The sequence below is a fragment of the Ambystoma mexicanum genome, chromosome 8 (genome assembly GCF_040938575.1).
Source record: "Ambystoma mexicanum isolate Mex_15411 chromosome 8, UKY_AmexF1_1, whole genome shotgun sequence".
NCBI classification, from domain to species: domain Eukaryota; kingdom Metazoa; phylum Chordata; class Amphibia; order Caudata; family Ambystomatidae; genus Ambystoma; species Ambystoma mexicanum.
This window is the reverse complement of record NC_090929.1, coordinates 1,726,360,777-1,726,384,174: the sequence shown is the minus strand read 5'-3', so window position 1 is coordinate 1,726,384,174 and position 23,398 is coordinate 1,726,360,777. Positions and strand designations below refer to the sequence as shown.

General features: G+C 48.8%; 1 protein-coding gene across 1 annotated transcript in view; it reads right to left on the bottom strand.

The window, feature by feature from the left end:
* Window positions 1-16,487: 16,487 nt before the first annotated feature.
* LOC138473369 (zinc finger protein 793-like) overlaps window positions 16,488-23,398 on the bottom strand; it is a 731,413-nt gene continuing 724,502 nt past the window's right edge. Inside the window, exon 8 of the mRNA XM_069612057.1 lies at window positions 16,488-19,214. Within this exon, the coding sequence (XP_069468158.1) occupies window positions 18,565-19,214 (650 nt within the window). The 3' untranslated portion in view covers window positions 16,488-18,564. The remainder of the gene's footprint in view (window positions 19,215-23,398) is intronic.

The following is a 23,398-nucleotide window of genomic DNA, read 5'->3' as shown; positions in this document are numbered from 1 at the left end:
CGGACGCTGGAATTCTTCAAGCGAGGCTGTCCTGGCTGCGTGTACTTGGTCTGCGTGTATCCAGCACGCGGTTGATTTGAACCTTTGAGGAAATAACAGGTGGACTCATTTCAATTTGTTTTGTTCCTAGTGGGAAAGGAAGGTGTATCTACAACTTTTATTTGAAGGTGTCTGTGCACAGAACTATGGACGCTATCCTGTGTTGCACCAACCCGATATCTTGCTAGAGCCTCGTGCCGTTCGGGATAAGTCTCCCTTACTAACCTTCCCTCCTTTTGTCATTGGTTTTCTTTCCTGGATTTCTTCATTGACTTTGGTGGATACTCCAGTTCTAAGCCTACAGGTTAGTGTTGGAATTTGCATTATTGCCATTCTATCAGAGAGGTTAGTTGAGATAGTTTCTCATTATGCTTTATTTTTCCTAGGCTGCCTTCCTATTACTCTCCCACGCCCTTTCCAGTGATCCTTCTGTCTGCCTGTTTTACCAGTCAGAGAGCTGTATCATTTGGAAGGTCTAAATTGACATCACTTCTATCAAATCGTGTGAATTCAAGGATCCGGAAGACCTCTATCAATTGTATCCTTTTTGGTTACCGTATCCTTTTCATAAGATACTTTGGGGATTTATGACAGAATCAGAAGCCATGGAGGGTACGGATCCTTTAACGGTTCTAACTCAATTAATCACAGATTTGAGAAATTAAATGATTACGGCACAGGAAACATTGCGTCATCGCATGGATGTTATGCAAGACGCTATTCGGACTGTTCCTCAGGGAACACTGGCTCCAGCTGCCATTGCATCCGGATCCGGTACCCCGGTACCACAACAGGAATATCTTCAAGTGATTATGCCAACGCAGTTTCCTTTGGCTCCTCCAGAAAGGTTCACAGGAGATCCCAAAACCTATAGAACCTTTGTCAATCAGTGCCGACTCCATTTCCTGTGCCGGCCTAACTAATTTCCTGATTTAACTACAAAGGCGGCCTTCGTGCTTTCCCATTTGGGGGGCACAGCTGCTGCTTGGGCTAATCCTTTATTGGAGACAAACAGTCCTTTGTTGTACGATTGTGACGAGCTCCTATCTGCCATGAGCAAGGTCTTTGATATGCGTTATTCTACTCAAGTCACAGATCTGGAATTGCTTAATCTACAACAAGGTAATCAAACACTATTAGCTTACATAGCCAGATTTAATCAATTAACCACCGAGACCCAATGGCCTGAAGATAAGAAAACCACGTTTTTTCACAAGGGTCTCTCAGAAGAACTAAAAGACGCCTTGTCTACGGTTCCTGCTAGAGCCTCGTGCCGTTCGGGATAAGTCTCCCTTACTAACCTTCCCTCCTTTTGTCATTGGTTTTCTTTCCTTGATTTCTTCATTGACTTTGGTGGATACTCCAGTTCTAAGCCTACAGGTTAGTGTTGGAATTTGCATTATTGCCATTCTATCAGAGAGGTTAGTTGAGATAGTTTCTCATTATGCTTTATTTTTCCTAGGCTGCCTTCCTATTACTCTCCCACGCCCTTTCCAGTGATCCTTCTGTCTGCCTGTTTTACCAGTCAGAGAGCTGTATCATTTGGAAGGTCTAAATTGACATCACTTCTATCAAATCGTGTGAATTCAAGGATCCGGAAGACCCCTATCAATTGTATCCTTTTTGGTTACCGTATCCTTTTCATAAGATACTTTGGGGATTTATGACAGAATCAGAAGCCATGGAGGGTACGGATCCTTTAACGGTTCTGACTCAATTAATCACAGATTTGAGAAATTAAATGATTACGGCACAGGAAACATTGCGTCATCGCATGGATGTTATGCAAGACGCTATTCGGACTGTTCCTCAGGGAACACTGGCTCCAGCTGCCATTGCATCCGGACCCGGTACCCCGGTACCACAACAGGAATATCTTCAAGTGATTATGCCAACGCAGTTTCCTTTGGCTCCTCCAGAAAGGTTCACAGGAGATCCCAAAACCTATAGAACCTTTGTCAATCAGTGCCGACTCTATTTCCTGTGCCGGCCTAACTAATTTCCTGATTTAACTACAAAGGCGGCCTTCGTGCTTTCCCATTTGGGGGGCACAGCTGCTGCTTGGGCTAATCCTTTATTGGAGACAAACAGTCCTTTGTTGTACGATTGTGACGAGCTCCTATCTGCCATGAGCAAGGTCTTTGATATGCGTTATTCTACTCAAGTCACAGATCTGGAATTGCTTAATCTACAACAAGGTAATCAAACACTATTAGCTTACATAGCCAGATTTAATCAATTAACCACCGAGACCCAATGGCCTGAAGATAAGAAAACCGCGTTTTTTCACAAGGGTCTCTCAGAAGAACTAAAAGACGCCTTGTCTACGGTTCCTGTGGATCCTACGGGGTTCACAGAATTGCTCGATCTGATTCTACAAATCGATGCTCGAAGAAATGCTCGCAAAGGAGAGAGAAAACCATTCTTGCAAGCATCAGTCCGTTCTGAGGTACCAGCAGCCTCATCTAATGATCCTGAACCAATGCAAATCGGTGCTGTGAGAGGCCGATTATCTAATGCAGAAAGGGAAAACCGTAGAAAAAACAATCTTTGCATGTACTGCAGTTCATCTGAGCATTTAAACGTTCGGGAAACGCCAAAACTCGGCACTAGAAGGAGTCCCTGTGTCGAGTGTTACATCGGACTCCCGTACCATTCCAGCTCATACACCTTACATTTTGCTGATCAAGACTTAGTTTCCAGGGCCATGGTTGATTCTGGAGCCACAAATAATTACATCGACATTACATATGCGAAAAAATCCTCTATACCCTTGATAACCAAATACAAACCTGAAACAGTGAGCACTGTGGATGGGTCAGTCTTGGCTTCAGGTATGGTCACTCAGGAGACTGTACCTATTCGGATGACTTTATCAAATGGGCATTCAGAGGAAATGGTTTTTGATGTCATCGCGGCTCCTCATTACAAATTATTGCTTAGTCTTGCCTGGCTGACTCTTCATAATCCAACTATTGACTGGGTTACAGGATTTATTCAATATCCTTCTGCCTATTGCAACGAACATTGCTTTACCAATCAAGGGGTGTCATCAAAATCACATATTCTGGTCTCTATGGAGGGAGGTTTTTCTATCAGTGTTGCACATCATAGCAGTACACATATACCATGTGAATATACTGAATATGCAGATGTCTTTGACAAGGGCCAAGCAGAACAGCTGCCTCCTCATAGACAGTATGACTGTCCGATTGATCTAATTCCTGGGGATAAGATACCTGCTGGTCGTGTTTATTCTTGAACTCCCAAAGAAAATGCTGTCTTAAAAGACTACATTGATAAGGCTCTTGATATGGGGTTCATACGGCCATCCCAATCGCCTGCCGCCTCTCCATTATTCTTTGTTCCTAAAAAAGAAGGAGACTTAAGGCCATGCATAGATTACAGGGCTCTTAACGACATCACCATAAAGAACCAATATCCATTACCCTTGATAAATGTTTTGTTAGATCAACTTGGCACTTCTGTGTATTTTTCCAAATTAGATTTACGGGGAGCATACAATCTGGTTCGCATCTGTGCAGGTGATGAGTGGAAGACCGCTTTCAAGACGCGGTACGGCCTATACGAATATCTGGTGATGCCTTTTGGTCTCTGTAACACTCCAGCCACGTTTCAGTTCTTCATGAATGACATCTTCAGAGAGATGATGGACCAGTACGTGGTGATATATTTGGATGATATATTGATATATTCATCATCTTTTTCAGAACATGTAAAACATGTGTCCGCTGTTCTACAAAGGCTCAGAGAGAACAAACTCTTTGTTAAAGCAGAGAAATGTGTCTTTCATACACAGGAAGATGAATTTCTGGGTTACGATATCACCAACCACGGTGTCCGAATGAGCCGTTCCAAAGTGAAAGCTATATTGAATTGGCCTATTCCACATAATGTCAAGTCTCTACAGTCATTCCTAAATTTTGCAAATTTCTATCGCAGATTTATCCGTTCTTTCTCCAAAATAGTGGCCCCATTGACAGCCTTGACTAGGTCCAAAGTACCATTCTGTTGGAATCCGAACGCCCAAAAATCATTTGAGACACTAAAGGAAACGTTTACCACTGCACCTGTACTCCAGCATCCCGACCCTGATTGTCAGTTTTTATTGTGGAAGCGGATGCTTCCAGTGTCGCTATGGGAGCAGTTCTTTCCCAAATCTGTGCAGAAACCAAAGAGGAGCATCCAGTTGCTTTCTTTTCTCGTAAGCTAACACCTTATGAACAGAAGGAACAAGTTACTTACCTGTAACTGTTGTTCTCCAGCATGGGTCTGGCATGGATTCACATGCTCATGAATATTCCCCGTCGTCAGGCTGGGAATCCTCGGTAAAGAAAAAACCAGTATCAGTTTCGTTTCTGATCTGTCTTTCGTAGTAATAACCAATCACTGGTCTCTGCGTCATACTGACCACAGCCAATGACTGCCCTCTACCTAAGCACCGCCTCTGGCAGCCATCTTCAGATTTGGAAGCACGTGAAGTGGCAGTATGACCAAGTGAAGAGCCGCAGAGGGGTAGGCGGGAGGGTTCGCATGTGAATCCATGCCAGACCCATGCTGGAGAACAACAGTTACAGGTAAGTAACTTGTTCCTTCTCCAGCATGGGGTCTGGCATGGATTCACATGCTCATGAATAAAGAATACATAGCAGTACACACATGCACAACCACGGGAGGTGGCAAAGGCTCAACATTAAGCATAGCATCAAACTCAACATTAAGCATCTTACCTCCTCACCAGGCTCACCTCAGGCGAACAGGTTGCGCAGCACTGCTTGGCCGACCCTGGACTCCTCCCTGGAATCCCGGTCGACGCAGTAGAATCTCGTGAAGGTGTGCGTCGACCTCCACGTAGCAGCCCTGCATATGTCCAGCAGGGGCACATCAGAAAGGAACGCCGTGGTAGCTGCGATCGCTCTGGTGGAATGGGCTCTCGGACGGCCGGGCAGCGGTCGGTTTGCCAACCGATGACAGTACATGATACAGCCGGAGAGCCATCTGGAAATGGAAGCCTTCGAGAGAGCCTTCCCCTGATTGACAGGTCCAAAGTTCACAAAGAGTTGTGACGTCTTCCGAAAACACTTCGTGCGGTCCACGTAGAACTTCAGCGCTCTAGCTACATCCAGCGAGTGCAAAGTCCTCTCAGCCGGCGACGAAGGCGACGGGAAGAATACAGGCAACACCAAGGGTTCGTTGAGATGGAAGTCCGACGGTACCTTGGGCATGAAGGAGGGGTGCGTCCTGAGCACTACCCTCGTGTCGTGGAAAGTCAAGTACGGGGCCTTGCAGGAAAGGGCCTGGATCTCTCCCACTCGTCGTGCGGAGGTGATGGCCACAAGAAAAGCAGTTTTCCACGATAGAAACTTCAACGGGGCCGAGTGCAGAGGCTCGAACGGAGGTCCCATGAGCTTGGTCAGCACCACGTTGAGCTCCCACGCCGGGGCCGGAGCCTTCACCGGCGGGAACGATCTGAACAGTCCCTTCATGAACTCTTTCACCAGGCGATGAGACCACAAGGACGTCCGTCCCGTGGTTCTGGTGTATCTGGAGATCGCAGCAAGATGAATCTTGATGGACGCGTGTGCCAGGCCAGCTTTGGCCAGCGTCAGCAGGTACGGCAGTACTTGGGGAGCCGTAATCCGTAGAGGGTAATCTTCTGTGCGTGGCACCAGACAGAGAACCTCTTCCATTTGTGTCCGTAGCATTTAAGAGTCGAGGACGCCCTGGCCTTTGCAAGAATCTCTCTGCAGTCGGCCGGTATGTCGTATCCTCCAAACTCTAGCGCTGCAGGAGCCAGGCCTGCAAGTTCAGCGACTTCGGGTCGTGGTGGAGGATGGCGCCTCCTTCTCTGGAGAGTAGATCCGCGTCCGCCGGCAGTTTGATCGGCGGGGACGCTGACAAGTCCAGAAGGTCCGGGAACCATATCTGCCTCGGCCATGAGGGTGCGACGAGGATCATCCTGCACCGTGACTTCTTGAGCAGGTTGACTAGCTGGATTAGCAGAGGCAAGGGAGGGAACGCGTAGAGGAACAGGCCCTCCCAGGGGAACGAGAAAGCATCGCCCATGCTCCTCGTCTGGGGAAACCTGCTGGCGAACCTCCGGCACTTGGTGTTCGTCGCCGTCGCAAACAAGTCGATCTGTGGTGTGCCCCACCGTCGGAAGAGACGATCCACCAGATCCTGCCGTAGTTCCCACTCGTGGCATGAGCGCAGCTCCCTGCTGAGTGAGTCGGCGATGGTGTTTTTTATCCCTGCCAGATGAAACGGCACCAGAAAAATCCTTTGGGCGACGGCCCAATGCCACAGGTCCTGCGCCTCCTTGGACAGCGCTGGGGACCTGGTTCCGCCCTGTTTCCTGATGTAAAACATGGTGGTGGTGTTGTCGGTGAAGATCCTCACCACCTTGCCCTTGAGGGACGGAAGGAAAGACCTGAGGGCCCAAAACACTGCACGGAGCTCCAGGACGTTGATATGCAGGGACTTCTCCGTCGGGAGCCAGAGTCCCTTTGCGTGCAGATTTTCGGTGTGCGCTCCCCACCCTTCCAGGGAGGCATCCGTAGTCACAGTCTCCTGGTGGGCTGGGGTCTGGAAGTCCATGCCCGCCGTCAGATGCGCGCGGGTGCCCCACCACCGTATCGCTCGTCGGAAGTTCTCGTCGAGCTTGATCCTTTCCTCGAAGCTGCCCGTCGTCTGGATCCAGCGCGCATCCAGGAATTCTTGCAACGGGCGCATCCGGAGCCTGCACATGGGAATGAGGTAGATGCAGGAAGACATCATCCCGAGGAGGGACTTGATGGACCTCACTTTGGCCGCGTCGGCCACCAACATCCGTTGCACCTTGCCCAAGATGGTCCTGGTCCTCTCCTCCGACGGGGAGGCCAGAAGGGACACTGTGTCGAGCCTCGCTCCGAGGAACAGTGCGACTTGCGCGGGCACCAGGTGGGATTTGGCGTAGTTCACGAAGAATCCCAGGTCCGTGAGGAGTTGGACGGTCCTTGCCGTGTGAACCACGGCGAGTTCCCTCGTCTTGGCGCGGATGAGCCAGTCGTCCAGGTAGGGGTAGACGTGGATCCCCTCGCGGCGCAGCTGCGCCGCCACCGGTGCGAGGCACTTGGTGAATACCCTGGGTGCCGACCGTAGTCCGAAGGGGAGGGCTCTGAACTGGTAATGACGCCCTTGGACCACGAACCTGAGGAATTTTCGGTGCCCCTTTAGGATGGGAATGTGAAAGTAGGCATCCTCCAAGTCCAACGACGACAGGAAATCCCCTTCCTCCAGCTGGCCCAGGACGTGCTGGAGGGTGACCATCCGGAACTTCTGCGCCTTGATGAACTTGTTCAGACGTCGGAGGTCTAGGATGGGGCGCCATCCTCCCGTCTTCTTCTTCACGAGGAAGTATCTCGAGTAAACTCCGGAGCCCCGAAGCCTCTTTGGGACGATTTCGATGGCGCCCTTTCTGAGCATCGCCTTTACCTCCAGGAGAAGTTGAGGGACGTGAAGTTCTTTCCTGGCCACGGGGGGGACACGCGGGCACCTTCTTTGAAACTCGAGCGCGTGACCCCGGGCCAGGGCGTCCAGAACCCAACGGTCGGTGGAGATGGACTCCCACACGCTGACGAAGCCCGCCAGCCGGCCTCCCACCGGGGTGCTCCGGTGGGGGCCCGACCCCACAGCCGGTTCAATCCTGCTTGGACGCGGCCTTGCCGCCTTGACCTCCTGGGCGACGACGGCGGGGTCCGCTAGACTTGCCTCGTCCTCTGTAGGCCTCTTGCGACGACGAGCGGGCCGCTTGACGGTAGGAAGCGAAACCGCCGCCGGAACCTCTGGAGGCGCCCTTGCCTCCGCTGCTCCGAAAGGGCGTCCGACGTTGCTGCAGGACTCCGAGGGCCCTGGCCGTCTCAGTATCCGCCTTGATGGCCTGAAGGGAATCGTCCACTGTCTTCCCAAACAGGTTGTTCCCGTCGAAGGGCATGTCCAGGACTCTGGTCTGGACGTCCTGCCGGAAATCCGTAGCTTTGAGCCATCCACGACGTCGAAGGCAAACGCCGTTGCCCAACTGGCGGAACCCAGTGTCGGCGATGTCCGTCGCCACGGTGATGGCGTGGTCCGAGGCCACCTCACCTTCCTGCAGGATCTCCAGGGCCTCCGCCCTCTTGTCGTCCGGCAGAAAATCCAGCAGGGGAGCTATCTTGTACCAGAGCTCCCTGTCGTAGCGAGCCACGATAGCCAAGGCGTTGGCCGCTTTAATCGTCGTCGCTGCCGACGAGATGACTCTCCGTCCCATAGCATCCAATTTCTTTCCCTCGCCGTCCGGCGGGGAAGTCGATGTGGAGGCCGCACCCCCCCCCGCTTTCTTCCTGGCCGCCGCGGAGACGACGGAATCCGGGGTAGGCTGTGCCCGGAGGCACAGGGGGGCCGTGTCCGGGACCCGGTACTTCTTCTCGTACCGGTCTCTTCTAGCTGGCGTCGTGGAAGGGTTCTTGAGGAGGGAAAGGCCCTCATCCCAAATGTCGTCCAACAGAGGCACTGCGAGGACCGTCTTCCTCTTGGCCTCGCGCCGCTGATAAAGGAAGCCTTCCTTTTTCTTCTCCTCAGGGCAGAGTTGGAAAAGCTCGGAAGCCCTGGAGATCATGGAGTGGAAAGATCCGATCTCGTCGGGCGGAGAAGCCCTGGCGGGAGGCGACGACGGAATATCCTCGTCGTATGCCTCGTCGTCCGTACCCGTCGCTGCCGTGTCAGTCCCCGTATCATCCCCTCGGGTGGACGGGGGAGAGGGCTGGACGGGGCGCGACGGTTGAAAAGGAGGTGGTGGATGAATCCTTCTTTTCTTGGCAGGGGGAACACCAGAAGGTCCCGGTTCTGGATCCCCCGACGGGAAAGGTTCTTCCGTCGGTAACGGTAGTCTTGTCCTTATCTCGGAGCATAAGGACTGTATGGCCAACAAAATGGCCGCCGAGTTGTCTTGCGGCGCTGGCAGAGGGGAATCCGACGGGCGAGCAGGGGCCCCGTCGGTATCCTCGACGATGTCGTCGTCGTCGTCACCTGCGTCGGGGTCCATTCCGACGGGCAGGCCTTCTTCCACGCCTAGGCCGTGGCTTAAGACCTCGATCAGCTCCTCTTCTGAGGTTGAGGCCGAATCTACGACGACGCCCTGCCCCCCCTTCTTCTTCCCCACGGGGGGTTTCACGGGGGTCCTATCGATGGGCACAAAAGAAGACTCCCTCCGAGGAGGCAGGGAGATTCTGGGCCCCGAGGTCGCTACCACTGGCGCAGCCTCCACAGGCTGAGCCAGGGCCGCCGCGACCGTCTCGATAGAGGGCTTGGTCGGATGGATCAAGGCCTTCACCACCTTAGGTGCGCTCACCGCCTTATCCTTGAGGGAGGGGGCACTGCCACGCTCCTCCTCTGCCTTAGGGCTCGACCGGGGCCTCTCCAGGAGTTTCGCCGGGTGCTCGGCCTTCCTCTTACCCGACCCAGAGCGTTGGCTCGTGGTTGATGGTGCCGGGGAGGGTGCGCCCTGCCTGGCGCCCGTAGAGCCCGACCGTTCGGCGCTCCCGGTGCCAGCGGACTCGCGGTGCTTAGCCTTATGTTGGGCCCCCGTCGCCGGGGCGCCCTCAAAGGTCTTAGAAGACCGCTCGGGTTTCTTCTTCTTCTCGCCAGACGGGCTCTTACCCTCCAGCCAGTTGGCGAGACGTTGATGACGGTCCTTCATGGTCCGTTCCGACATGTTGCCGCAAAACGCACAGTCCTTCTCCACGTGCGTCTTGTCCTCATGAAGGCAATAAAGGCAGAAAGAGTGTTCGTCCTCCTTAAAGACGTTCTGCAGCTGGCATCCAGGGCAGACCCTGAACAGCTTTCCGGGTGTCGAGCTTCCCTTCTCCTGGGCCATCTCCGAGACCGGGCCTGAGAAGCTTCTGGAGTCCTCCGAAGTGTAGCTCGACGAAATCTTCACCCTTGAGGGGCGCAGACGAATCCGACACGGGTCCCCGTTGATCGGATGTAGGATCGGTGGAGCTTGAGGCTCTTTTGACCGAAAGAATCGAGTTTTTGTGAAAAAAACGCGAAAAAATAGCACTAACGCTCGAGAGCAATAGCACGAGGATCCCAACACATGAACGTGCGGTAAAAATCTGAAGATGGCTGCCAGAGGCGGTGCTTAGGTAGAGGGCAGTCATTGGCTGTGGTCAGTATGACGCAGAGACCAGTGATTGGTTATTACTACGAAAGACAGATCAGAAACGAAACTGATACTGTTTTTTTCTTTACCAAGGATTCCCAGCCTGACGACGGGGAATATTCATGAGCATGTGAATCCATGCCAGACCCCATGCTGGAGAACTATACCATTACTGAACGGGAATTTCTTGCGATCAAGGATGCTTTTCGAGAATGGCGACATCATCTTCTTGTTGCCAAACATCAGGTGTTGGTGTATTCAGACCATCGGAATCTTCAGGCATTCAAAACTATGAAATGTCTTACTGCTCGCCAGGCTAGATGGCATATGTTTTTTGCTCAATTTGATTTCCAAATCACATATCGCCCTGCCAGATAACATGTCAAATCGGATGCACTATCCTGCATCAGTGAGGAGGTGTAGGAAGATCCTCTGGTTCAAAATACGTTGTTGGCAGATCATGTGATATGTAGTTGTTCTGCACAGTCTTCACTCAAATATGAATTACAGGAATGGGTGAAACAAAATCCAAGATTGGTTCAGGAGTTGAATCTAGATATCCACAATGATTTACCTTTCACACAAGGGGTGCTTTATCTACCAACAGAAACCACTCGGAACCGGGCTCTCACTTGGGGACACGATTCAATTGTGGCAGCCCATCCTGGACAAAAGAAAACCCTTGAGCTGCTCAAGAGATGGGTTGGTGGCCTTCTATTACACGAGATGTAATTGATTATGTTTCTACATGTTCAGTATGCATCCAATGCAAGAACACTCCCGGAAAACCAGTGGGTTTACTACAATCTTTACCTGTGCCTCACAAACCCTGGGACATAATATCAATGGATTTTGTGGTGGAACTCCCAAGTAATAATGGTTACAATACCATATGGGTTGTGGTAGACTACTTTACTAAATTGGCTCTTTTTGTTCCCTGTATTGGGTTACCAACAGCTGCGGTGCTGGCTGATTTATTTATCAGGCATATCTTCCGTTTTTTTGGTCTACCTTCAGTGATAATTACTGACAGGGGCTCACAGTTTGCCTCCCGTTTTTGGAAAGCACTAACCTTGGCATTACTTATTGTATTGATGACAGGATATCTAGTGCTTATCATCCCCAAACAGACAGACATACTGAGAGGACCAATAGCTCTATGGAACAATACCTGCGGTGTTTGTGTCTTCAGTTTCAGTCAGACTGGATCACGGTCCTGCCAGCAGCAGAATTTGCCTACAATAATTCCTACCATAGTGCCATAGGCACTTCACCTTTCTATGCTCTATATGGGCAACACCCCAAATCCATTCCGTTGGATTCCGGTTTGTCTTTGGACACTCCTGCAGCCGTTCGTAATCTCAGTGATCTAAAGAATATACAGGCGAAGGTAATACAGCAGTTGGAGCAGGCTAAAAAACGAGATAAGTACTATGCTGATACTCACAGAGAACCTGCACCGGTCTACAAAGCAGGCATGAGAGTATGGCTGTCTACTAAGACCTTGATACCGGGGAAAAAGAAACTGTTACCTAAGTACATAGGGCCATATGAGGTGCTCAAGGTGATTAACCCGGCTGCTGTCTGCCTGGCATTGCCACAACGATGGCGAGTGCATCCAGTATTTCACGTCTCACTCATTAAACCATGCTCTGATGCCACTAGATTGCCTATACGGCCTGTTGCTGTTTCTGTGAAAGGATCAGACGAATTTGAGGTACAAGAAATACTGGATATGAGATTACGTTCGGGCAGGCCTTATTATCTGGTGGACTGGAAAGGTTATGGCCCAGAAGACAGATCGTGGGAACCTCTTTCCAATATCCATGCTCCTGCTTTATTGAGAAAATTCCACTTGAAGAGGGGAGATGCTGCTCCTTTGGGGGGTGGCACTGTCATGCATGCTGGACATTTTACCTCTGGATCTGGAACTCCGTCTGTACGCAGAACGGGTTATGCTCATAGAATTGCTAGACCGTTTTATTCGAGATGGAGGTTGCTTGATGTATTACCAGGAAAACGACGTCTGCATTATTCACGTCATTGAATTCACGTGATTCAGGATTGTCACGTGTTTTACGGCAGAACGTTCATAAGCAGCGTGGATACGTGGCTCGCTGCTTCTGATTGAACATTTTGGCGTCTTGGTAGCTGAACTTTTCATCTGCGTCCTCGCATCCCGTCAGTTGCTTCTTTGGCCTTCATCGACGTGTTCCTTCACACGCAATCTCCTGTATCTGCCTTCAGCAGATTTTGTGAGCGTGTCTTCAAACACACGGGTTCCTGTTTCATTTGTATGCTGTTTTCCTGTCCGCGTGTAAGTTTCCACTTTCAATCCCACGCGGACGCTGGAATTCTTCAAGCGCGGCTGTCCTGGCTGCGTGTACTTGATTTGCGTGTAAAATCCCACGTGGACGCTGGAACTCTTCAAGCGCGGCTGTCCTGGCTGCGTATACTTGATTTGTGTGTAAAATCCCACGCGGACGCTGGGGCTCTTGAAGCGCGGCTGTCCTGGCTGCGTGTACTTGGTTCGCGTGTAAAATCACATGCGGACGCTGGAACTCTTCAAGCGCGGCTGTCCTGGCTGCATGTATTTGGTTTGCATGTAAAATCACACGCGGACGCTGGAACTCTTCAAGCGCGGCTGTCCTGGCTGCGTGTACTTGATTCGCGTGTAAATCCCACGCGGACGCTGGAACTCTTCAAGCGCGGCTGTACTGGCTGCGTGTACTTGGTTCGCGTGTAAAATCACACGCGGACGCTGGAACTCTTCAAGCACGGCTGTCCTGGCTGCGTGTAGTGGATCTGCGTGTATCCAGCACGCGGTTGATTTGAACCTGTGAGGAAATAACAGGTGGACTCATTTCAATTAGTTTTTTTCCTGGTGGGAAAGGAAGGTGTATCTACAACTTTTATTTGAAGGTGTCTGTGCACAGAACTATGGACGCTATCCTGTGGTGCACCAACCCGGTATCTAGCGAGAGCCTCGTACCGTTCGGGATAAGTCTCCCTTACTAACCTTCCCTCCTTTTGTCGTTGGTTTTCTTTCCTGGATTTCTTCATTGACTTTGGTGGATACTCCAGTTCTAAGCCTACAGGTTAGTGTTGGAATTTGCATTATTGCCATTCTATCAGAGAGGTTAGTTGAGATAGTTTCTCATTATGCTTTATTTTTCCTAGGCTGCCTTCCTATTACTCTCCCACGCCCTTTCCAGTGATCCTTCTCTCTGCGTGTTTTACCAGTCAGAGAGCTGTATCATTTGGAAGGTCTAAATTGACATCACCTCTATCAAATCGTGTGAATTCAAGGATCCGAAGACCCCTATCAATTGTATCCTTTTTGGTTACCGTATCCTTTTCATAAGATACTTTGGGGATTTATGACACATATGTACATTCCTCTGAGGTACTATTACTACACTCCCACCCCCCTTTTATGGGGAGGAAGGATAGCTCACGGGCAACGAGTTTGTCTTGGAAGCAAGAAAACGCTGCGCAACACAGGTTCGAATCTTAGAAACCACTCGCTGGTATTAATCACGTTATGAAAGAACAATAAAATAAAAAATATGGCCTACCCATATAACAGCACTAAAAAAATATATATATAAACAACCCAAAGGCAAATCTGCACACAAGTGGATACAGTATAGCACTGCAATAACACACAGAACACATTTTAATATTGATCCACACTCAAGTCACTGAAATAAACATAATGCACAAAAAAGTATTCAAAAAAGATAGAAAAAGAAACCAAAAAGAAATAAAAAAAAGGAAACACAAATAGTACATCTAATAATTAGACAACAGCAATTTAGAAATACTCTGTCAAAATGCTTACAGGTTGGGGCACAGTTTGTGGTACTTTTCAAACATCAGACAAATGTACCCAATAGCATAGTTATTTCACTTTGACAGCAAGGGGAGTAGCATATACTAAAGTATATGTACCATTATAATGAGGTTCACTACACCTATGCACACAATTCATTAGGGAACAATTGCAATGGTGGTGAACTTGCAGAATCCGGTGCAGCGTTGTTGTCGACATCCTCCTACCGCCATGGAGCAATCTGTTGAAAAAGGTTTTTAATATACTTTGTTAACTGTGTTAAATACGAATGGAATTCCTCCCACAGGATCGACGCAGCCGTGCGAGCATCAGAAGCACTCCGCACAGGAGTTAGTGGCATGTGCATACGTTTCCGTGTCACAATCTCATGAGGGGCGAGGTGATGATGCTTACTGGGCTGGGTCCTTAAACTGAACAAGGCCAAGGGGAGACAATGCACCCAGTTCCTCTTCAGTGTTGCACACAACTTTGACAATTTCGTATTGAGCAGACCGTTCATCCGTTCTACAATCCCATTGGCTTGAGGGTGATTGTCAGTGTCTGATCAGGCGGCAGCTGTCTGTCAAGCTGGCCACCTTAAATTAAGAACCCTTCGTAAGGTCTTGCCGTACATTCCCTCTCAATTCCATGCTCCGGTTGTCGCTTCTCTAGTCAGGACTACTGTAATGCCCTCTGTCTGGCTCAGCCTACCTACTTGATTCGTAGGCTCCAGCTATTGCAGAATATGTTTGTTAGAGCTGTGCTTCATCCTCCTTTTGGTTCTCATTTGGCTCCCTTTCTACGTCAGCTGCATTGGCTTCTTGTCAAAAAGCGTGTGGTGTTTAAATCTCTTTGTATTGTCCACAGAGCTTTTTACAAACTGGGAGCTCAATATCTTGAGGAAAAATGCTATGCCTACGTTCCCCCCAGAGCACTTGCTCTCAATCCTCGCTAACAATTTGGGTCCCCTGGATTAAATACTCCCGGCTAGGTGGTCGTGCGTTTTCCGTTGCTGCAGCAAAGGCTTGGAACTCCCTCCCTTTTTCTCTTTGAGCAATGGATAATAATTTTTCCTTTCGCTGCTCCCAGAAGATTCTTCTTTTTTAAATCAAATTTGACCCTCTCCTTGACGGTTATTTTTGGTCCCTAGCACCAAGATGACCTTGGGCAACCGTTGTGCTTAATAAATTCTGATAACATAACACTTCCTTCCACCTAGCAAACACCACGCCACACTGTGCACCAACTCTTTGCTCCTATCACCTAACCCTTTCCTCCCAACCTCCCTCCTCCCACATACCATCTACACTGCGCTACCTACCCCTGCAGCCAGCGTCCAATCTGTTTTTGCCCTCTCCTGGCATTGAAACCAATTCCTGCATTATTCTCTGTATCCTACTGCCAACAGAACACCTGTACTCAGGATGTACACCTTGCCAAATCCCCTGCAATCATCCTTGCACCTTGGCCACACCCCTGCAATCACTCTTGCACCCTGCCTTCACCCCAGCACGCCCCCACAACCCTGCAATCACCCTTACACCTTCACAACACCCCTGCAATCAAACGTGCACCCTCCCCATGCTCCTGCAATCACCCTTGCACCCTCCACACACCCCTGCAATCATCCTGGCACCCTCCCCACACTCCTGCAATCATCCTTGCACCCTCCCCACACACCTGCAATCACCCTTGCACCCTCCCCACACTCCTGCAATCAACAATGCACCCTCCCCACACTCCTGCAATCACCTGGGCACCCTCCCCACACTCCTGCAATCAACACTGCACCCTTGACGAGTAAATTATCTTTGAATTGGGTGTAAGTGGCAACAACTTGTATATCGTAGGCAGTTGACGATCCAGGGCATGATGAATGCTTTAACATGTGGGATAAGGGGTTATGACTGATTTCTAAACCCAGCATCTTTACCCAAGAAGTAAAGATGTGGAAAACTCCCATTCATGAAGGCTACGATCAGGGATGCAAAAGGTCTCACCCCACCCCCACATTCAATACTTTGGTTTCAGTCCAGCTTGAATAGCGGCCAGTTTCCACTGATAGAATCATCAATGGCTGGCAGACACTCTTGGAAGATATTAGCGGATGACACTATATTCATCCATTCAGACCCAAATGTGACATTCAAATGAAAATACAAAAGGAGGGAATCAACTTGTTCAATGGGTAGAGATAGACAATGAAAGGCAAGATGGCTTGGAGACGGATGATTCACGCTCTTACAAAAAGTTACCACTCAATCCCTTTCCTCTCTCTTTCTGCCTTTTCCGCAGATCATGATGCCTTGGGAATACGTCTCACTCGCAGTTTCATAACGAAAGTTGAACATATTTATATTGGCAGGCACATAATATAGTGTTTGAAGAGTTTGTAAAGAACCAATTAAAATACAGTGTGGTACTAGCAACAAAACTTTATAATGAAATCTGCAAAGTTATACATGAGCATTCAGTAAACAAATTAATATATAGTCAATACGTGCATAGCTCATTATGCTGTGAGAACTGTGAGGTGTCTGAAGGTGTCTCCCTGACTAGTCTCCAGGATCTGTCATACAGGTGGCCAGGACATGGCCATCGCTATTGGAATTAGTTCATGAGCATGGACTAGTGAGGGAGGATCACCTGGAGGGGGGGGGTCCTCGGGGACTGGAAGTGGGACACTGACGTGCGAGACGCTGTATTCCCCTTATTATAACACCTTTTCCCCTTCCTACAATGTAGGATACGCAGAAACTCTACCCCTCTTTTCCGACACAAACACTTTCACACACCACAAAAGACAGCGGACTAAAACCAAAGCTGTTTATCTGACATGTCCCAACACAGGTGTCAGGCAAAGTCAGGCAATTGACCAGAAACACACACACACACCTGACAGCCCTTTCCCTTCTCCACAGCGATAAAAGGTGTAGCACGAGAGCACAGTACGAGCAAGGAAAACCGCACGATGAGACAGCTATCCCAGGGTGAAAGTTCAAGAGGAGGAGAAAGGTGGTGAGAACCGAAGAGGCGACAAGGAGAGAAGCGACCTTGCCCTTTCCAACACAGACCCGCAAAGCCTCACTGGAAGGAATCATAAGACCGCGAACAATAGCCAGCGTGTGTTGCAGCAGATGTCAACGGTATACAAAGCCCTCCTACACTAATAAGCAGGACAGGGAGATACATTTGGTACCGTCCTTGACTCCCTAGACAAGAAAAGCCAAGTTGTTCATCACAGCCGGTGAATCGAGGGGAGGACCGATAAGAAACCGAACTGTTTTGAACGAAAGTGGCAAATGACAAATTAAGGGAAGTTCAAAGAACTGTTAACATTTTATAGAGGGGTCCGGCACCACATGGGTGCTCACTCGAGAGACTCTGGTTAATTCCCCAACTGTTGAAACTACCAATACCAAAAGGCCCTAGGAGAGCCACAAGAAAAAGATCAAAGTGGTCATACAGGGGTCTAGCAAAACCCCCTGTACAGTTGAAAGTCTTTGACCTGCACGTAATTGGAAAGCTAAGGGAGATGAATCCTGCATAGTAAGAAAAGAGAAAGAACTGTGTGATTGACAAGAGTTGGGAAAAGTGAACCCGATGGAGGCAAGCCGATACACCGGGGCAAAGCCTGAAGTCCCAATGAACAGTGTGTTGACAAGAGTGAACCCGACTGAGGGATGTCCAGAGTGAACTGTTTAAAAAGACATTAAGACTTGTGAATGCCACAGGTGACATTCTTTTGAGAAAAAGCTATAGTAAACCCGACGGAGGGAGGCTGATATTCGAGAGGGGTCTGAGCCCGGAAGAGGGGGATCCGGGGGTGAAAAGTCATCACCCAATGCACATGTGGAAAGGAACTTTTTGTTTGTTATTTTGAACACATCAGGTCCTTGGAGGCAAGAGACTTTTTGGTAGAAAAGAGACCTAACCACCGAAGGTCCTGATAGCTAAGAATGGAACTGTCGTCTAGTGCTGGGAAAGCTCGAGAGTGTGCTGTACTCAGGAGTCTGGCCTTGTCTTGTGCTCAAAACGTGGGGAAGGGAGACTCCCGGCTACTACATCCTGACTTATCATTTATGAACACTTCTTTTTTGTGAACCCTATCCCACACTCTTTTTCTATTTAGTTGTAAGGATTGGCAATAGGTTTTGTTCAGTATAGGCCCTTTTATTTAACAAGATGTCACTAGGACTGCCTTATTATTATTTGATGGTAGTAGCTTCCCCCCATCGGAGATTTAGGTTTAGATTAGGTGTTTTTCCAACCTACCTATACAGTTTAATAAACACCCTTGAACTGTGATCACTTGTGTCTGTCTTTACTCTTGCCACCATACGTTCCTTACAGAACATTACTAACCTCTCATATTTGTATGAAACCGACTTTGCTAATATTCCAGTGAAAAAGGCCTGATTAGCACTGAGATTGGCCAAATTGCCCATGTATGCCCACTGCAATAATGGTCCTTTGCCAGTTTTGTATTCCGTCAGTCACAGCCATGTTCTGTTTTTTTGCAGTTTTGGTTAAAGAATGCCTTTTTTTGGTGTTCCGTCAGGTGACATTTCTGAATGAAGGTTTTCCCACATCTCATGCATTTATATGGTCTCTCTCCCGTGTGTAGCCGGACATGTTTATTGAGACTATCCTTCCGATGGAAAGATTTGCGACAGAAGGTGCATATGTAAGGTTTTTCCCCTGTATGTTTTCTCAGGTGTGTCGTGAGATGGCTTTTCTGGACGAAGCTTTTCCCGCATTCAGTGCATGCATGAGGCCTGGCTTTTAAAATGCTTCTCAGACCTCTGCTGCACTCTCCTTCAGGACTGCATATTTGATCACTTTCAGCAGATGTGCATGGTCTGTCACTCTGTTGAGTGTTGCTCAAAATTGCATGAAACCCAGATTCATTATAGGTGTCCGACACTCCTATTTCAGGGCTTCCATGATGTAAATTGAAATATAGAGGACTGCTGAAGCTACTTCCCCCTTCTGGTAGCATGTGCCTTCTGGAATTTGGTTCCTTTGTTGAGCTCTGGAGAGACGTTGCGCTAGTTTTCCCTGAAGAAGCACATGGTGAAGTTCTTTCTGAAAGTTGCGCACAGTCATCAACTTGCTTTTCTCCGTTTGCCCTTGTAGTACCTGTTGGATCAAAAGGAGTAATTCAATTACATTCTTCTTATAAGCCAACAGGAAGAACATTTTCTTCAAAAACATTCTGAATAGAAATGGTGAAAAATATCATTGCTCTGCACGTCGCTAATGGAAATAGCACAGGTGTGCAAAGCAATCCAATCACGATAGCCATATTTTATCAAAGATTTACAGATCAGATTTACTGGTGTGTTATGGCAGAAGGATAAGCAAAAAAACTCTAAGACAAGTTCTCGATTCAGATTTTCATTGGAAACAACAGACAAGTTAGCGGATGGAATGTATATAAGCTTTTCTCTACAGCCGTGGCCCTCAGTCTTTCGCTTTGTCCCCTGAGGAAGTCTGCCTTCCTGACCGGAAGACAGTCACTTGCAGCCTCTGGGGCTTTATATCCCCATACTTATTTCTTGACACATTGTAGTTTATATTGGCTGGGTTGCCCTGGTCAGGATGTTGCATTGGCCCACCTAGACATCTTGCACATAGGCCATCAGTGCCCCTGGTGTATTCGGTCATTGTGACGTGTGCCGGGCATCACTCTCTTTAGTGCATGTTGGGCCCTGGAATAAACAGAACCCCCTCTGCCTTGCCTGTGTTGCAGGGCTGTGTCACTGGGCTACATGTCTAGGGCATCCACCTCTACCAGAGCTGTTCCCACAACTGGATAATATGGTCTAGGGAGTTTTACCCTCTAATTCATTCTTCTCCGCTTCCTTCTCTTCTCCCCACTTTTCTTTCTTTCTTTCTTCAGTCCTCCTACCACCCCCAGTCACTCTTCATCTTGTGAACTCACCACATAGCTCATTCCTTCCCCTTTTCCTCCCCTTCCAGTCTCTCATCTCATCATGCCTGATTTTACTCCCCTGTTCTCTTTCTTGTCCTTCTTTGCCCTGGTTCTCTCTATCTCTTCTTTCTGACACTCTCTTTCTCTCTTCGCTACCTCATTTCTTCCCCTCATTCGCATCACCTCTAGTGCCTCCTCCTTCCTCCTCTCCCTTAGTATTTCCTTCCATCACCTCTAATCCTAACTGTGTCACTTCTGCACTGTTTTCTCTCACCATGTTCCTTCTTCCCCCTTTCATTATTTTCTCCTCCACCATTCTACCTGTTTCTCTTCGCTCACTGGTTTTAGCTCGACTTTCTCCCTATCCTTCAACTTCCCTCCTCTGTTTTTCACCTCCACTTTTTTCTTCACCGTTCCTCCTCTTATGCCAAACTCCTCTGTTCTTTCAGTCTCCTCTAAATGTGCTACTTCTCTTCTCTCTCCGCCACTCTTCTTGCTTGTTCGTCTCTCGTTGCTCCCTCCTCCACTCTCAATCCTTTTCCCTTTCTCCCTCCTCCACGCACCTTGCTCCGTCCTGTGTCTGCCTTTTTCTCTTGCCATCCCTCCTTACAGCTGTACCACCCTGCCCAAAGCACCTCTCCTCCCATATGCCTAACTTCCTCTCTCGCTGGCCTGCATGGATCCTTATGCCCCTGATTAAGAATTGTGAAGGGCCTAGGTGTGTTCAGCTGTGCATGGGCTGTGGGGGACATGCGACTGGCTGCTCTCCGGGACTACAAGATTGGTACCCGAGTGTCCTTGATCATGGAGCGCCCTGCGGCTCCAGGGCCCAACGTGCCATTAGGCTTGTGCGTCATCTTGGTTTACAGGGGCGGAGGCTTGGAGCCTCCTGTTCACTGTTTTGGTGATGAGGATGGCTTGCAGCATGTCCAAGTGAGAACATTTACCCTGCTCAAAAAGGGAGTCTTATAAAGGCACGTAATGAATTAATTGAACAACTTGTTTTGCATTGATTGACAATACTGAATGGTTTGATGTTATGCATATAAACCAGAATGAAATGGTGTTTCAGATTTATGATTTAGATTAGTTAATTTTCTTCAAATTTTTTTAAACTGATGTCTATAGTGACTGTGTTTCATAAATATTAAAATATGTATACATTTTTTGAAATCCATGTATCCTCACCTTATTTTACGTTGAGTAGGTGGTTGTGTAAGTGTCAGTGGGATATTGAAAACAACCTAAAAGTCTGAAGGGAGGAAGCTGTTTTTGTGGAAACTTTTTGTTGTATACTCAAGTGAGCACACATACAGTCCCTGGAGCATAGGGTAAACTGCACTTTCAAGACGCTGTCTTTGTCCAAAACAGTTCTCACTCTTACAAAACCCTTGGACGACCACTCGATTGACTCCCCGAGCATCAGGATCTTTGTATCTTGCTGGCATTCTACTCTTTCTGCCTGAGAAGCGTCTGTCTTCCTAGGACCTTGAATGTGTGAAACACACATGAAGCTATGTATGGACTGGGGCGCCTGCGGGATCCTCCGTGTAGATTCTCCGGCTGTTGCATCACAGGGCGGGGGCAACCCCCACTCCCATCCACTAGCCTCACAGATGGGACTTAAGCACAGGTGTTGCAAATAGCCATTGAACATGTTAAATGATCTGCTTGTATTATCCAACTATAAGAAAGTAGTGTACAAAAGTCAAGAGCACATTGACTTATATGAAGACATGTGGATGTCGTTTAATTACTTATTTGGATAGGATCGAATTGGGGAATGAGTCGTATGACCCCCAAACCCATACTATGTGGCTGTGTAAATGCGTTTCTTTTTTGTTTCCTGTTGTGTGTCCTAGTCACTAAATTAGTAGTATTTGCCCTATAAGATCTGAATGTATATCACTTTAAAAAATATATATATATCGATTTAAGTTAAACAATATTATTGTTGTCGTAGTAATGTTTTATGTCTAATTGATCTCTTAAATAGTGTTGAGTTTGCATTCTGGTGGCAGCAACATTGATAGTACATGTACAGCTTTTACTTTGTATTTGAAAAATTATAAATAAAAAGATTTAAAAAAAATATATTAAAGCCAGATGTTAACCTATCTACAAAAATGCGAGACAAGCTAAAGAGCCTAAGGGCCCATATCGGGCTATGAGATATCTGAGACGGTTGGAAACACCCTGGAGGGGTGAGGCTGAAACCAAGACCCTGCAAAGGGGCAAGACAACCAAAGAAACCATAGGCCTGAAGGACCTGGGAGCCCAGTCCAGGCTGAGAACTCCAGCCACTCACTAAGGGTAGGAAACCAGGACCAATAAACCAGGAAAGACCCTGGGGGGGTGAGCCTGAAACCAAGACCCTGCAAAGGGGCAAGAGCAACCAAAGAAACCATAGATAGTTCTGAAGGACCTGGGAGCCCAGTCCAGGCTGAGAACTCCAGCCACTCACAAGGCTAGGAATCCATGACCAATCAACCAGGAAACACCCTGGAGGGGTGAGCCTGAAACCAAGACCCTGCAAAGGGGCAAGACAACCAAAGAAACCATATGCCTGAAGGACCTGGGAGCCCAGTCCAGGCTGAGAACTCAAGCCACTCACTAAGGCTAGGAAACCATCACCAATCAACCAGGAAAGAAGCTGGAGGGGTGAGCCTGAAACCAAGACCCTGCAAAGGGGCAAGACAACCAAAGAAACCATAGGCCTGAAGGACCTGGGAGCCCAGTCCAGGCTGAGAACTCAAGCCACTCACGAAGGGTAGGAAACCACAACCAATCAACCAGGAAAGATCCTGGAGGGGTGAGCCTGAAGCCAAGACCCTGCAAAGGGGCAAGAGCAACCAAAGAAACCATAGGTCTGAAGTACCTGGGAGCTCAGTTCAGGCTGAGAACTCAAGCCACTCACTAAGGCTAGGAAACCACGACAAATCAACCAGGAAAGACCCTGGAGGGGTGAGCCTGAAGCCAAGACCCGGCAAAGGGGCAAGACAACCAAAGAAACCATAGGTCAGAAGGACCTGGGAGCCCAGTCCAGGCTGAGAACTCAAGCCACCAAGCCACTCGCAAACGGTAGGAAACCATGACCAATCAACCAGAAAAGACCGTGGAGGGGTGAGCCTGAAGCCAAGACCCTGCAAAGGGGCAAGACAACCAAAGAAACCATAGGTCTGAAGGAGCTGGGAGCCGGGTCCAGGCTGAGAACTCAAGCCACTCACAAAGGGTAGGAAACCACGACCAATCAACCAGGAAAGACCCTGGAGGGGTGAGCCTGAAGCCAAGACCCTGCAAAGGGGCAGGACAACCAAAGAAACCATAGGTCTGAAGGACCTGGGAGCCCAGTCCAGGCTGAGAACTCAAGCCACTCACAAAGGGTAGG